This window comes from Empidonax traillii, unplaced genomic scaffold (assembly GCF_003031625.1).
Source record: "Empidonax traillii isolate 1590-97213 ecotype Southwest subspecies unplaced genomic scaffold, ASM303162v1 scaffold612:size571257, whole genome shotgun sequence".
NCBI classification, from domain to species: domain Eukaryota; kingdom Metazoa; phylum Chordata; class Aves; order Passeriformes; family Tyrannidae; genus Empidonax; species Empidonax traillii.
Window position 1 is genome coordinate 130,856 of NW_020955805.1, and position 16,507 is coordinate 147,362.

Genomic DNA, 16,507 nt, shown 5'->3' on the forward strand with positions numbered 1-16,507 from the left:
CGTATTGAAAGTTTCTGTAATAATACTGTAGTTTTATTAGCTTGAGTGTCAGTTTTGTGAATCTTCATTTTTACTAATTTCTTGAGCTAGCTGAAGATTTTTGGAGCTTTGAAGTCATCCATGCTTTTTGCTATTATTTTTGAAAATCTGTGTCTCAGTAAAAGTTTTATACTGTAAAATCACAAAATACACATCAAATTCTGTTCCAAAATTGCCATGAACTTTATTTTTATTATGCAAGAAACCACATGTCACATATTTATAAAGAAAAGATGGATTAGAAGTACTGGATATAAAGTGAATAAATTCCAGATCAGAACAGGACAGTGCCCTTAATTCTAGAATGCAACAAACAGGATGATGTGTTTAGCAGATGGATTAAATTTGCCATACTGTTCTTCTCTTGATTTCTATGATGTCAGTGATGAGCACTTGAGTTGAATTGATACCAACCTTGTCAATTGGTTCCAAAATACGGAGTAGGTACTGCCTAAGCACGGCTTAGGTCACTGAATACAGCAGCAATATTATTGTTTTTGTCAGTGCCCTCCTGTGCTGACTTTGTTTCAGTGTCAATCAGCCAGGCTAAATTTAACTAGCCTGATTTTTCCAGAGAATTCTAGGGCTTATTCAAGCACCTGATTGGTGTAGGTTGGCCTGCAGGTAGAAGTTCACTATTTGCAGAACTAACCAACGGGGCAGTACCAGTACAAGGTTTCCCAAAGTTCCCTGCTCTCCCAAACTGCCATCCTAACAGGACAAGGAACATCCAGATGGATCAGAAGGATAATTTATTTGTCATGGCCAATGTACTTGGAGGCTTTTAGACTGAGGCTGCCATCAAGGATAAAGCAATGACAAATGCATAGGTAGAATTATCTAATGCGTTGAGACCAGCAACCCATTTCATGTAAGACAAAGGTAACACTCAAATCCTGCCCATTCCTCCCAAGCCAGTGTCCCTTTGAACAGCTGAAAAAAAGAACATTAGCAATGGCTTGAACATCTTTCCCTGAGAAGGTACTGGACATGTCACAGGAACAGTTACACAACTGTATTAAGATTAGCTAGTAAACAATACCTTGCAATAACTTAAATGTCTTCTTTAAATAATTAGTAGTTAAATGGATCCTCATTTAATTTACTGTCTAGCTGCTTTTCCATCTGTTGTGTTTGTTTTTCATGCAGGCGTCTCCTGGCTGAAGCTGCTCTTCAGAAGCTGGATCTGCAGATGGCTGAACAAGCTTTTGTGCGTTGCAAAGATTATCAAGGTATTAAATTTGTGAAGTGTCTGGGCAACCTGCAGAGTGAGTCCATGAAGCAAGCAGAAGTGGCAGCCTATTTTAGCAGATTTGAAGAAGCTGAAAGAATGTATCTGGATATGGACAGAAGGTAATTGCATGGAATCATCTCAGCAGCAAATAAAGAAAAAAAGTCTGAAAAAAACCCAAACATGCCTAAATCAGGAATGGCTGTTTTAGCCCTGAAGAGTCTTTACCAGTTTCTGCAAAAAGACATTAAAGGATCAAGTGGAGATATTTTTTTTTGTATCCATAGTTAACCAGTTCTATATGTAAATCAGCGCATTCCAAACTGGTTGCAAAACCTCCGCTGTTCTAGGTAGTGCTGTGTTTTATAGATTTTTTTTTCACAAGTATTTTGTCAGTATTTCAGCTGGGATTCCAAAACTACAAACAATCTTAACTAATGTTTAATTTATGTGCTGTTGGTCTTAGCTAGTAGCCAAGTACACATTCTTCCCAATTACATATACAAACAACAGAGTTTTTAATGAACTGTAATCTCTGGAGAGACAGAAAGGACTCTGGATGAAACTGTGGACCAATCAATGGAATTTTTTCTCAGGAATGAAAACAAACAGCAAAATTACAGTATTGCTGGGAATATAAATTGACACTAAGCAATTAGCTAGAGCACTGTCTCTGCTGAAAAAGGGTAATGATAAATCATCAGCAGCAGTTGTACAGTGTAGCCTGTAGATGGTGGTCAAACATGGAGAAACATGAATCACTTATGCACACGTGAAATTTTTAAGCTTTGATTAATGGAGCCATGAAAAACAGCAGGGAATGATGGAGAAAAACATTAGTTATTCTTTCATGCTGTAAGAATGAGAAACCTTCCTCTTTCCCAGTAAGGGGGACAGGATGGTGGGGGTCAGAGGGAGAAGGCAGGAGCTGGGGAGAGATGCCCAGTAGAGCCTGGTAATGGAAAACTTTCTTGCCTATGGTTAATTATGTGACGGCAGTATATTGCTTTGGGGAGGTGGACTGCCTTCTGAGCACTTAAGTCATGCTGCAACACCGATTTTTAAATATGGCTTATTCCTTTTCACATGGCTGAAGAGAAATATGGACATTATAGGATTGCAGAAGTCAAAAACTTACTTTCTTTTAACTGGTTTCTTCAACAGTAGAGCATCTTATTCTCCAGCTGTGAGAATACGGGAATTCTGTATTGACATTATGTGTCTCCTCACCACTAGAAAAATCCTGAGAAAGATCTACCATAAATCAGGATGAAATAAATCTATTTTTCAAATACAATTTTGATGGTTTTAGATAGATGGTCTTATTTAGCTGACTGCACTGACTTGCTATTGCCTTCCTTCATTTGTAAGCTGAGGGCATTTTTACAAGACGTGTATAGGTCTCTCCCATTTATTTGCTATGCACCTGCAGAATTACTTTTATATGAAGTAATATAGAATTATTCTTCTTGATGGAAAAACATGCCAGACAGGCACACAATGAGTCATATGTATGCATGAATAATAAAAATAATAAAAAGGAAAAAGCTACATCTGAATCCTTTCTCCTTTAGCTAAAGTCACTCTGAATCTGAAAGAGAAGTCTCTGAAATCCACATTATTTCATATCAGCTTTAGCCTCCATTATTCATATTCCTCACTCCTTGGCCTTTACCCTCATCTTCCTCCTGCCTTTAGCCTTTTGCAGCCGCTGCCATCTCTCGTGGTTGTCAGCATGAAAGATACAGAACAGAGTAAGAGGGAACCTGAAGTAACATCAGCCCAAGTGTCTCACCAGCTGCTCATTTAACTCCTCACAGGAGTGTGTCTAATAAGGAGGTGCATAGGTCTGAAATAACCTGTGAGCTCTCTGAGTATTTGCTTTCATGGAATAGTGTTTAAAATCAAAACAAGATCTCTGGGCGGGATCACTGTGGTACCTGTAGTGCTGGTTAAGAACATAAAAATACTGTTGGATGCTTTTCTCAGGATTTTTGTTACCTGTTTTACTGTCTTTGACTTTTCCCTGCTATTTTTGGTTTATACCAGAGATCTTGCCATTGGTCTCCGGATCAAACTGGGAGATTGGTTTCGGGTATTGCAGCTACTGAGATCTGGCTCAGGGGACTCGGATGACGCCCTCCTGGAACAGGCACACAATGCTATTGGAGACTACTTCGCAGACCGTCAGAAGTGGTATGTTCTGTAGATGAACTAGTAAGAAGGAAATTACAAAGAAAATTACTAAACTGATGACAAGACTTAATTTATGAGGAGGGACAGACATCAGGATGCAGTACATGGGATAATTTTGGAATGCTGAGGTTTAGCTCAGACCTTTATGGTTCCATGATAAGATAAATAGAGAGCTGTTGATCAGCTGTCTAAAGAATGAAGGTGATAAAAATCTACATTTTGCCAGAAGTCTCTGTTTCAAAGGATGGGAGGGAAAGAGAAATACCTCTACAGTTGTATTAGGTTGGATATAGAAAGTATTAAAGAAAAAAAAGTAGTTAAAGGTAGGAGAGAATTATTAAACATCAGTGAATTTTTTAGAGTGCTTCAACCCACAAATATTTGAAAAGGTCCAGAGTTCTTAATGACCTGGATCTGTCTCCAGCTATTGCCCAAACTGGGCACCCAATGAAGATTTTAAGGACAGTGGACACCCGTAATAGTACTTCTGCGGAACACATTTTGCAGTCAGGTACTTAGTGAGCCAGAGGTAATGCCTTCTTAGTTAATAACTTGCCTAGAATTTTTTTCATGCACTTTTCTTGTTGCCTTCTAACTCTGTCTCAGAGTTCCACAGCTCCACTGTGTATTGTGATTACCTGAATTGTATCATCGCAAAGAACTTGTATCCCAAAGCAGTTGAAAACTTGTAATTAGATTTTGAAAGTTGATTTTTAGATGTTTTAGGTAACTTTGTAGAATGGTCTTAGAGGTCTCAGTTCTTGCATTTTAAAACACAGAGGCACAACGCTAAAGCCCCTTTCGGAAGGTTTAGTTTTAAGTTGTCCATTACCTTCTATGATCTATAGTTTTAAGATTCCTTGACTTTCTAACCTTATGCTAGTCAGGGGCTACTTGAACATAATGATCTCTGAAAATTAAAACTTGCAGTACTTTTTAGAAAAACAGTGAAATTCTAGCTACAAAAGTTTTTCCAAGGAAAGCTACATGTTAAAAGTAATGTGATTTTAAATTTCAAAATGCAAAAGGCTTACAGAATTAAAAACTTCACTTGTGCTTATATATCAGAAGCCACCACATCTTTTTTGTCCTATTAGGTTAAATGCTGTACAGTATTACATTCAAGGACGAAATCAGGAACGTTTAGCTGAATGTTACTACATGCTAGAGGACTACCAAGGACTGGAGAATCTGGCCAACTCACTTCCAGAGAATCATAAATTGCTCCCTGTAAGCAAAAAGCACCTTTATTTTTCATTGTCTTATTTATACCCAACTATTTATTTAAAACATCACGTCTTGGGAGGGTTAAGGAAGAGAGAAGGAATGCAGCCTATGACCTACTCACTTAAGCATACCGGTGTTACTGTGGTATTGTTCTCCAATATTGCTGTTGTTTTCATACTCCATTACTATTCCTTTCCCTTATTGTCTCAGTTCCCTAGAAAGGCCCAATTGTTCATCATGTTTTACTGCCACATGGGCAGTTTCTCTCCCCAGACTGTGCCATTTCTCTCTGAAATAGCTGTGCTTCACTGAGAAGTCACTCATGGATGGTCACTTACTTTACCTTTCATTCTGTCATCTGGTCTACACTGTTGTTTTTTTTTTTTTTCCCCCTAAACCCTTCCTAGTTGCTATCCTTAACTTCTTACATGATAACTCTGGTGGGAATACTAATGTACAATGAAAATTGAAGATATCTCAAAGGAGGAAAAGTAGGTGGGATAGGATGTATAGGGTATAACTGTTCTATGTATAGCAGGATATGACCTACTATGTAATAGCTCATTTAAAACTATGCTATCGTTGATTAATTCAAAATGATTGAAAAATGCAAAACATGCTCCTTTTAATTCCATTTTCAGTAAAGCAAGACCTAGCACTTTCTTTTTTAACCTCACTGTAGTTGCGAAGTTTCATAAAATACTTTAAACATTAAGAATACAATCCCTTTGGTATGACTTGATTTGAAAGAAAAATTTTAAAATAGCTTTTTTGAATTTAGAAGGAGTGTGTGAAAAACACTCACTGTTCTAAATATTTGCAACAGTGCATGATGCCTTCACAGGATCAATGAAGTGAACAACCCCTTCCCCAGACTCTCAAAATTAAATTAAACAATTTAAGTACACAATGTACTAAAAATGTGGAAGTGAATTTAACATGGTGCTGATGATTTTTGCAGGATATAGCTTATATGTTTGTACGAGTGGGGATGTGTGAACAAGCTGTGTCAGCCTTTCTGAAATGTAATCAACCAAAGGATGCAGTGGATACCTGTGTACACCTCAACCAGGTAAAACAGCAGGAGATCATCTGCTTTACCAGTACCAGTTTAACTGTGAGATTTCTGTCCTAGAGCCCAGTTAAACACAAGTCCTTGTAAAGAGTCTGATTTGTCACATTTTCTGGAAGACTTACACTTCAGGGTTAAGCCAGTTCTCCGAAATTAAGATTAGGCCACTGGAGGGACAGTGGAAAGGCACATGCAGGGTGTGTGCTCAGCGTGCTCAGCATACAGACATTTGTAGCCTTTCTGGAGCTGGGCCATACTGTCTCTTGATGGAATGGGAGGAAGGCTGGAGAAGAGATAGGTGTCTGTTCAGGATGTTTTCTACATCCCCCTCCTTTGTGTAGATGCAGATGGATTTGTGACTGAGTGAGGATGTAGCTGGAAAAAGCTGAACTGAAAATTGATCTGTATGTTTACATCTAGAGCTGTTTCCTGGTATGACTTAGCTGTGCAAACGTTTATGTTGACACAAATAAAAGAAAAACTGAGGATGGCTATGAGGAACTTGATGTATGGGAATGGCAGGACTGGCTAGGGCTGGCTTTATATCAACAATGTCTTAGTTTATGGATCTGAAGACCTATTAGGTGTGAGATTCAGCTAAGACTCTCAGTCCTGCCAAACTTTTAATCTGAGACAAACACAGTAGCCAAACTGTTGAAGATCAGGAAAATTCACAGACAAAATGAGGTGTATAGAAGGATAAGTAAAGTGTTACTGTGTGCTTTAAGCTTCTGGGCTGAAGTCCTCTTTTAGGCATGCTTTTGAGAGTCTGGCTTTAGTAATATCAGAAGTGTTGAAATCCATGTGTCCAGCTATGAGCTGCATTGAAATGATTTTGCAAAGCTTTTACCAAAGCAGAAGCAACTGTTTTGTATGTGGTTTTGGACAGAAGTCCAGCATTTGTTTCACAGGCCTGCTGCATCACATGATTGGCAATGATGTTAGCATTTGTATTCTCTTGCTTTTTATGTTAATTTTATAGTAGTCTGGTTCTAAATGGCGATGAAGTATTGCACACAAATGTAGCAGTCTGTTCATGGCTAACTGGCTTGTTCTGAGAATGTATTTGAAAAAATTAGGTTAATAATTGTCTCCTTTTATTTCTAGTGGAATAAAGCTGTGGAGCTGGCTAAAAACCACAATATGAAAGAGATTGGATCCTTGTTAGCCAGATATGCAAGTCATTTGCTGGAAAAGAATAAAATCCTTGATGCTATAGAGCTGTATCGTAAAGCCAGTTATTTCTTTGAAGCTGCTAAGCTCATGTTCAAGGTATCATAGGTTTTATTTTTGTGTCAAGTAACTGGTTTTTTTGCACTAGCTCTTACTACTTCCACGCTGCTTTTATTCTCTTGGGGTTATTTTAGTTTTAACAATGTCTGTGCTATGAGCAGATGCCATTATACAGGATACTGCAAATATGAATCCAACTCCCAGAGTCCAAGTGTCTCTGTAATAGTTACCCTTGATGTCCTCTGTAGCCAATGGAGACGATACTTTTGGGACATCATCTATTTTATTTTGAGTCTTTCACTTCAGTATGAGATGAACTGCACCTCAGAAAAGGTCCTGTTGCTCTGCATTGCCTAGTAAAGAAGTATGGTAGACTGGCCAGGGCTGCCATGTCCACACTATTTTATGTGTTATGTGAGTTAGTTTTATCTCCTTTTTTAAAAAAATAGCAATGTCAATAACTTTAAGACATTAAATTTTGTTATTTCTTCAATTAGTGCCTTCAATTAGAAATGGCTGTGGTGGGCTTTAAGTTGCTTAGATTTGGATTGGCTGCAGAGATTTCTGTACATAACTTGAAGTCTGTAAGAGTGATGTGTAATTTTTACAGCAAATATTTATAGCACTGTATATATATATATGTTACTTTCAAAAGCCATTCTTCTTTCCTGGGAAAACCACCAGACCTTATTGAAAGCTAGGTATGTGTTTAAAAATTGCTATTTTTTAGTTTATTTTTATACTAAGTCAATAGACTTATACATGGTTACACTGATTTATCCTTCCTGAGAATCTGGCTTTATATACATGTTAGCTAAATAAATATAGAATAATGTGCATACTTCACTTTGACATTTTCATTTATAGTTATGTTTGCAGTCTAAATTATTACATTTAAAGGCAGAATCATTTTTTGGCGTGATTTCATAGGTTTGAACAAGCATGCAATTGTCCAAGAGATTTAAATCCCTTTGTTTTGTTTTTTTAAGATTGCAGATGAAGAGTCGAAGAAAAGGACAAAACCTTTGCGAGTTAAAAAGCTTTATGTGTTATCAGCCTTACTTATGGAACAGTGCCATGAACAAATGCAAAATGCACAAAGGGGAAAAGTCAAAGAGAAAAGTTCAGAGGTAGTGTCTTTTTTCCTTTCTGAATTCTGGTATGTGCTACCTAGAATAAAGCATAAATAACTTTATGGGAGGCTATAATGTTTTTCTAATAACCCTTTTTCCTGCTTAGAACAAAGCTTTCCTTAAAACAAGTCTTACATGAAGACCTATTGTTTTAAGTATTATTTTAAAACATTTAAATCATATATATGAATAGATATTTTTCTTCCCAAGTTTAATGTATTTTTCTTAGTATTTGCACTGTAACAATGAAAACCCTACTAAGAAACTCTGGAATTTTTTTTTTTCCTGCAAGACTGGGTCACTTCCATGTCATTTAGTAGTAAGTATCTATCCCAAAGAGTGATCTCTGATTAGATTAAGTTATCTTTCCTATAACTTAGCAGGGAGATGGCTCCAGATATGAGGGAGACGAATGGAAGCATTTTTTTTTTCTGCTCACACATTCAACTTCATATGCCCAAATGAAATCGTTTAGACAAAGTTTTAAGAGCTCTGGTGTTGAAATGCAGTATTAATCCAAAGTATGAACCGGTCTGCAGATGTGCACAAAATATATTTGTACACACGTATACAATATTTATCTTTGAAAATCTGCACCATATGTTGTGCCTGGGCTCTGTATAAAACGCCTGACAATGTTCACTTTAGGTCCATTTATATTTCCCCTAGTTAACACAGACAGCGGTGTAATCACCAAGTATAGAAAAGTTCTTTTCATGTATCCCCATTTCCTGCTGTATCTGTTTCATATAAAAATTACTTGTGATACTGCTTTGTTTTCAGAGTGCTTCAGCTTTGGCTGGTTTGCTGGAAGAAGATGTTCTTTCTTCAACTAATCGCTTTGCAGACAATGCTTGGCGAGGAGCTGAGGCTTACCATTTTTTCATACTTGCACAAAAACAGCTCTATAAAGGGTCTGTAGATGCAGCACTTAAAACAGGTAGGACTTCATTTTTAACCCAGTAAAGAAATTCAAGAAACTGTTCCAATTGCACAGCACCTGCACAGCACATAATTTCATTTATAGTTGGTGCTTTTTTCTGTTCTTAATAGATCCATGGAATTTAAACCAAAACCATAAAATGAATTGAATATGGTTGCAGTCAATATGGGTGGAAAGGACTTTCCTGAAGACAATGCAAATCTAACTTTCCAAATATTACCTGGCTAAATTGGTGAATTTCTGTAGCTATTCTGTTGACTGTTTTGTTTCTTTCCTTAAATTCTAAGGCATACCTGAATTCACATCGGACCTCCAGTAGAGCTTCATAAAAAATCTGTGGCAGTTAAGAGAAGCAAGTAGTGCTTTATACTTTGTCCAAGTAACGAAGATCTATTTCAAATCCTTCTAACATCTTTAAAACAAAACAACCAAACAAAATGAAGTGTTTCAAGAAGACATTTCAGTTTCCCAGTCAAATCCCCTTAATTTTATTTATTTTTAAAAAGCAATGTTTCATAGTCATGTCAGTGAAAAGACTTCCACTTTGTGCAATTTGTAGGATTAATACTATGTCTTAGTAGCAAATATTTCATACAGATGCTTGCAGTTCTCAGAAGATGTGTAATAATTTCCTTGGATTTCTTTTTTTCTTCTTTTTTAGCTCTTCATTTGAGAGATTATGAAGACATTATCCCTGCAGTTGAAATCTATTCCCTTTTGGCACTCTGTGCATGTGCAAACAGAGCATTTGACACTTGCTCAAAAGCATTTGTTAAACTAGAATCCTTGGAAACTCTTAGGCCAGAGCAGAGGCAACAGTATGAAGATCTTGCTCTAGAGATATTCACAAGATACAGTCCAAAGTATAACAAAAAGTCTGATCTGGATGATGTTCTTGAGAGGTGGGTTTATTTTTTTGTGACACTGTAATAATATAATTTTTTTTCTGATGTTGGTCTATATTTTAGATTTTAGCAGGTTTTGTGTGTGACTAAATTAATTGCTTTGCTGTTTAAACCAAATATTGGGCAAGAATGATGCAGCTGTCAGCCAGTTTGCAGAAAGGGTAATACAGCACTGTGTTGTTTGGGAAAATAGACAATTACTGTGTTCAGGAACTGGGCATAAAGATGTAACATCACCTTAATTTGAAATGCAGGTGGACAGAGCACAGGACCTTTGATACTGTGTCACATGACATCTAAGTAATAATGCTGCTGTTTGCATCACCAGTGTGGTGTGATGCAAATATCCACAAGTGAATGTTTAACCGTTATTAACTAATAAGTCTCCAGTGTTTTGTGAATTACCTAAATCTACACGATGTGAGAAGGTGAATATGTCAAGTGAAAAAAACAGAGTAAGAAGGGCACACTTAAGGGGTAAGTCCTTGGACTGGCTATACCCACAACAGTGTCTCTGATATGTTTCCTGCTAACAGCATGGGATTTGTGAGTATGGAAATTGACTGTGAGTCAATTTTCTTTTAGAAAATAGGATTTTAACATGTCTTGTGTGATCCTACTGTGCAGCTGTACAGAATCTCATTCGCAGCTGTCAGGTTGACTCATCAGAGGAAGGAGCATAATAATAGTGCAGGTGTCTAATCTGACCTTACCTTTATAAGACCTTTCCTACTTCTTTTCATTCCATCTTTTGGATCTGCTGGTCCTGATTTGACTGTATGGTTCTAGGGGTGGGCATTCTCTGGTGTGAAGATTTACATATTTGGCTGTGTGAACAGTGAAGTGTTATGTGATTTAATAACTTGCAGTTAACAGGTGGCACACCATGTTTTTATTCTTTCAGCTTTATTTACTCTTCTTCTCTTTTTTTTTTTTTTTTTTTTTTTTTTTTCTTATAGTGGAGATGAGAAACTTCCTATATGTGTTGCAACAGGAGACTCTATCCTGGAGTATCGATTCTGGATGTGTGTTGTATGTAAGCATTGTATGAAAGCCAGTGAAGCAGACAATTATAAGTTCTGTCCTCTGTGCCACAGCACAGTATAGCTGAGGATAAAGGCCCACATATCCTCATTTATGACTCCTAAAAATAGCCTTCAAAATGTTACCAATGTACTATATTTTAAAATACAACTCAGGTACTGTATTGTAGCAGTGCTGCTAATAGAGAAACATTAAAAAAAATAAAACAGAAAACCCACAAGAGAAACCTCTACTGGTTCCATTTATGTGAATCATCCACGTTAATAAACTTCATTTTTGTTACACTTTTAAAAAAGATTTAAGGTAAAAGCATTCTTTTCTAATTGTAGGTTGAGCCTAGTTTTCAAACTGTGAGTTGAATGCAGGTTCATATTAGTATCTTTTACTCTGAGCAGGCTCCATTTTTTTGTCTCTATAATTCCATAGGAAATTACGGGTTTTTCTCAGAATTCACAATTTTGTGAAGGAAGTAATTCCTGAGTTGAAATAATGCCACAATACTTCTGATAATATTATTGTATATATTTTTGTACTACTGTTTTCCTAAAGCAATGATACCAGTATAGACATGTTTGTGCTGGTTTCTTTTGCCAAGTGTATTTAAACCCACCATAGCAATAAAGGGCTTGAAAACACTCAGCAGTCAGTGCTGTCCGTCTGTATCAGGTTCCTGAGCTTGGCTGATGTGATCTTCAGCAAGTAAAGGAAACCTTCATGAACTTTCAAACTGGAATCTGGCAATTTTTTTCAAGTAGCTTGAGAGAGCAGCCGACTTCTGTTGAACAGATTTCAGGACCTGAACAGTCACCCTTGTTGCACAAAAAGGTCTAAGGGGCAATGTCTTACTTAGAACTGCACTCTTCTACCTTCTTGCTGGATTTGATCCTCTGCTCTGGAAGTGCTGCAGGTCCCTGCTGCAAAGGTGAGCTTTCCCCAGGACCAGCCACCATTTGGCTGCCGGGCAAGAGCCATGAGCTGCAACATTCATGATGTGCATTGGCACATTTCTGAGAGGAGAGCGTGACAACTCTTCTGCACTGTCTGTCAGGGCAAGTCATGTCTCTCACCTAAACTTAGGCCAGGAAAGGATAAAACCCCTTTTCATAGTGCTGTAGAACAGTTTATGTTGGAAGGACCTTAAAGATCATCTCCTTCCCAACCCTTTGTCATGGGCAGGGACACCTTCCACTAGAGCAGGGTGCTCAGAGTCCCACCCAACCTGGCCTTGAGCAGTTCCAGTGATGGGGCAGGCACAGCTTCTCTGAGAAACCTGTTCAGTGCTTCAGCACCCTCCCAGTAAACAATTTCTTCCTTATGCCTAATCTAGACCTACCCTCTTTCAGATTAAAGCCATTCCGCTTTGTCCTGTCACTCTATGTCCTTGTAAAAGTCCCTCTCCGGTTCTCTGGTAGCCCCATTAGGTACTGGAAGGTGCTACAAGGGCTCCCTGGCGCCTTCTGTTCTCGAGGCTGAACAGCCCTAGCTCTCTCAGCCTGTCTCCATAGGAGGGGTGATCCAGCCCTGCAGGCTCCTCTGGATCCGCTCCAACAGATCCACGTCCTTCCTTTGCTGGGGGCCCCGGAGCCGGACACAGCCCTGCAGGTGGGGTCTCGCAAGAGTGGAGTAGAGGGGCAGAATCACCTCCCCGGACCTGCTGGCCACAGCTCTTCGAAGCAGCCCAGGATGCATTTTGTATAGAAAACACTGAAATACTGTATTTTGTACGTATGTGCGTGCGCCCTGGTATTTGAGCTTCCTCTTCCACCCGAGCACCAGCGGTGCCCGCGGGGGTAGCGCCCTCCGCCCGCCCTCGCCGGCTCCGCTTCCGTCACGTCACGGGGATGGCGCAGGAGGCGGCGGAGCTGCTGTCGGCGGCGCAGGCCGAGCTGGCGGCCCGGCGGCTCTCGGCGGCCGAGGAGCTCTACAACCGCTTCATCGCCCTGAGCCCCGCGGGGTAGGGCTGGGGCCGGGGCCGGGGCCGGGGCCGGGGCCGGGGCGGCGGGCGGGCCCCCCCCCGTAACGCCGCTCACTCTGTGCCCGCAGCGCCCGCCGCGACCTCGCCACGGCCCTCAACGACCGCGGGCAGGTGCGGTACCTGCAAGTGGAGTTCGCCGCCGCCCTGCAGGATTACACGGCCGCCATCGAGTGCCAGCCCGGCTTCGAGGTGCCCTACTACAACCGGGGGCTGGTGCGCTACCGGCTGGGTACGACCCGGGGCAGGGCAGGGCAGGGCAGGGCAGGGCAGGGCGGCCCGGGCGCAACCGCCGTGCCCCAGGCGGGGGCACCTGCCTGGCACGGGGGCCGAGGGCGGGTGTCACAGCAGAACCAGGCGGGGACACGCTTGGTGTCACAGCAGAGCCAGGCTTGGTCAGCAGTGACAGCACGTTCGGCTGCGAGCCTGCCCCGAGTGTGCAGAGACCTCCCCGGAGTCTACAACTGCCTCGTTAGAGGAAGAGGAGGGACAGAACTGGTCTCTTCTCTGTGGTGACCAGTGACAGAACACGAGGGAATGGCCTGAAGTTGTGTCAGGGAAGGTTTGGTTTAGATATTAGAAAAAGGTTCTTCACCCAGAGGGTGGTTGGGCACTGGTACAGGCTCCCCATGGCAATGCTCACAGCACCAAGCCTGCCAGAGTTCAAGGAGCATTTGGAGAATACTCTCAGGCACATGGAGTGACTCTTGGGGGTGGTCCTGTGCAGGACCAGGCTTTGGACTCTTGGATCCTTGTGGGTCTCTTCCAACTGGGCATACTTTGTGATTCTAGGTGTGCTGCTGTGTCATTGGAAATTATGCTATTCAGTCAAAAATAGGAGGAAAGGTGTGGTTTCAGTTCTGGAAAAGTCTGCATTGGTGTAAAAGAAGCCAGTTCCAAGCACTGCCATTAAACCTGAGATAAAGCATCTTCCAAGCAGGTGTAGCTCCAGAGAGCACAGTTTTCTCAACTTCCAATTGGCTGCCAGACACCTCTGGGGAGTGTCTTGCCCAGGTTTTGACTATGTCGTTAGGAAATCACACTCCTGTGCCCTTTATTGGAGTTTGGCTGTTGCAAAGTCCAGACACAGAGGTTGAGGGACTTAAGTGAGCACTAGGAGAATGGAGCCAGACCATGGGCACCGTGTGGGAACCTGTATGGCAGTGTGCCAGATGTGAGACAGCCTGACTGTTGGCATGGGCCTTTTGGCTCCTCTCCTCTGGCTGAATTGAGCATCAAGTCTGGTTTAGGTTCAAAATACACAGTCTGGTTCTTGCTCTGAAACCCACTGACTCCCACTTGGGCCTCTGGAGAATCCAAATGTAATGGGTCCAATAAGTCCAGCTGCTATTTTTTCTTAGTGAAAGTACTAGGAGGTGTTCTTCAGTTGTGGTTTGAGAGTTTGAACAGTTACAGAAAGATAATAATTTCTTCCTTTTTTTTTTTTTTTTTTTTTTTTGGGACAGGAGACTTTGATGAGGCCATGCAAGATTTCAGGAAAGTATTAGAGTTAAACCCCCAGTTTGAAGATGCTGCATTGAGTCTAAAACAGGCTATTCTTGATAAAGAAGAAAAACAGAAGCGGGGGTATTGAAAATAGAGCTAGTGGCGTGAAAATGTTTTGCTAAACGTGGTTTTTGTCATTGATGGATGAAACACAAGATCGTTTACATCTGTTATGACCTATGAAGAAACCTCATTCTTGGGTAAATAAGTTAAAATGGATATGATTGCAAAATAAACTGTGTTTGGATAGTGTTGAGGATAAGTATAATGTTGGATCTCTGTGAGACACGAATACAGATTTTGTACAGAAATACCTTTTAAAGATGTTGGAAGCTCAGTAGTAGCAAATGAAGCCTTGTAGTTCTCTTACTAAAACTCCTTTATTCATTCACAGATTGTTTTAAACAGTCTTTCATAGGGAGGAAAAATCAAACTGCACAAAACATTTAAATACTTATGATTGGAGCTTGTGAGAAATGCAATAATGATAGTGTTTCTCCACATAGAAATGTTAATTTTATTTAAGCCTAAAGTGCAATTGTTCTTGTAAGATGTTGTCCTTGATATTCTCTATGGTATCTGAATTTCTTCTTCATTTCAGAGTGTTTCTGTGTTAAAAAACATGTAACAGATATAATGAGGTCTTTTTAGGTGACACCATCTGTACCTTGCTCAAGGAATGTGGTAGGAGAATTCAGTCCTTTGTTCATTCGTTCACTCCTGGAGTTAGTTTTACGTTACCTAAACAGGTAGGAACAGAGCACACCTATTTTTTGTAATCCTATTGTAAAAGTTTTGGCCAGATTAATAATTGAGAGAATAAAAATGAACACGTACTTTTTATCTTATGACTGTCTGCAAAGAGCTTATCCTAGAAAATATTCACAGGAGGAATCGTGGCTTTCTCACTGTAATTGAAGAGATCAATTACCTGAAAAATGCAGTGTTAAATCAGTCTGATGAAACTGGCTGTCAATACCCAGGCTGCCTCATTTCTTACATGATAGGAGGGACCATTACTGAAATCATCAGCAAGAAACACTGTTGCATGTTCACAGCAATACAAGTTCTAATAGAAGAAATACTCTCTTGATTGCTCTCATGAGCATTAGGATTTTTTTTTTTTTTAAATAAAATTATGCCAGTGACATTCTGCTTCTTGTGGTTAATTCCTCTGTGGATGATCCCGAGCCTGCACAGGCACAGGGATCACTGAAGATGGTGGGACCCTCTGGGTGAGTCAGTCTGGAGCCTGTGGACGTCCTTCACAGCAGCCTCATTGAGATCACTTACAGCTTTGGGATGACACTGCAATGGCTACAGTGAGAAAATTTGAAACACAGGGATGAGAAAATGCTGCATTTACCTCTCATGCCCCTGACAATTGACTGCAGCAATTTGAAGTTACATAAATACAACGCATGACAGCAGGATGTGACCAGTTTGAGTTTGGAAAGTAGGCAGTGGCCATTCCCCCCCCCAGCAAAGTCTTAATTTTGGACTTTTTGAATATATTAAGCACATGCCTTGCTACCATTTATCTTAGAGCTTTGTCTCCAAAAAACCACAGATAATTTACTGACTTGGCACACTTCTTGCCACCTCAGTCTTAAAAAGTGAGAATTTATACCAACTCTTGGTTGATGGTGAGTGGATGAGCTAGAACTGAACATGTTCTTGACTGACCATTCCAAGAAAATTAGAATAGTTGAATATGACCTATGAACCTTTACTGTTAGAGATTACAGATGTGGTTCTGCACAGAACTGTTTAAATGACAGGATACAGATAAAAATCAAAACAGTGAATAAGTATTTTAGAAAACAAAGATGCTAGAGGTAATATTCCAGCTTGTGGTGTTTTGTGAATATTTCTTAATTACTTCTTGTACAGTCATTGGCACAGAAATATTTCATTGGGCTGGGAGCAGTTCTATCTTACAGTATTTCCTTGTCTGACAAGGACAATTTCCTTGTCTGTTCCTGTCAGGACAAACTGTCATCGTG

General features: G+C 40.1%; 2 protein-coding genes across 3 annotated transcripts in view; both read left to right on the forward strand.

The window, feature by feature from the left end:
* WDR35 (WD repeat domain 35) overlaps positions 1 to 11,658 on the forward strand; it is a 44,421-nt gene extending 32,763 nt beyond the window's left edge. Inside the window, exons 20-29 of the mRNA XM_027898656.1 lie at positions 1,189 to 1,392; positions 3,320 to 3,466; positions 4,564 to 4,696; positions 5,655 to 5,765; positions 6,873 to 7,037; positions 7,988 to 8,128; positions 8,915 to 9,071; positions 9,736 to 9,976; positions 10,939 to 11,119; positions 11,151 to 11,658. Of these exons, the coding sequence (XP_027754457.1) occupies positions 1,189 to 1,392; positions 3,320 to 3,466; positions 4,564 to 4,696; positions 5,655 to 5,765; positions 6,873 to 7,037; positions 7,988 to 8,128; positions 8,915 to 9,071; positions 9,736 to 9,976; positions 10,939 to 11,086 (1,447 nt within the window). The 3' untranslated portion in view covers positions 11,087 to 11,119; positions 11,151 to 11,658. The remainder of the gene's footprint in view (positions 1 to 1,188; positions 1,393 to 3,319; positions 3,467 to 4,563; positions 4,697 to 5,654; positions 5,766 to 6,872; positions 7,038 to 7,987; positions 8,129 to 8,914; positions 9,072 to 9,735; positions 9,977 to 10,938; positions 11,120 to 11,150) is intronic.
* Positions 11,659 to 12,860: 1,202 nt separating this feature from the next.
* Positions 12,861 to 15,598, forward strand: TTC32 (tetratricopeptide repeat domain 32). Of its 2 annotated transcripts, XM_027898651.1 has the most exons (4): positions 12,865 to 12,977; positions 13,067 to 13,227; positions 13,936 to 14,086; positions 14,460 to 15,598. In XM_027898651.1, the coding sequence occupies exons 1-4, from the start codon at positions 12,865 to 12,867 to the stop codon at positions 14,587 to 14,589; spliced, it is 555 nt and encodes a 184-aa protein (XP_027754452.1). In that variant the 3' UTR covers positions 14,590 to 15,598. The 2 variants fall into 2 exon arrangements, with proteins under 2 accessions (XP_027754453.1, XP_027754452.1); XM_027898652.1 differs by lacking the exon at positions 13,936 to 14,086 and having other exon boundaries at positions 12,861 to 12,977; positions 14,462 to 15,598.
* The last annotated feature ends 909 nt before the right edge of the window (positions 15,599 to 16,507 follow it).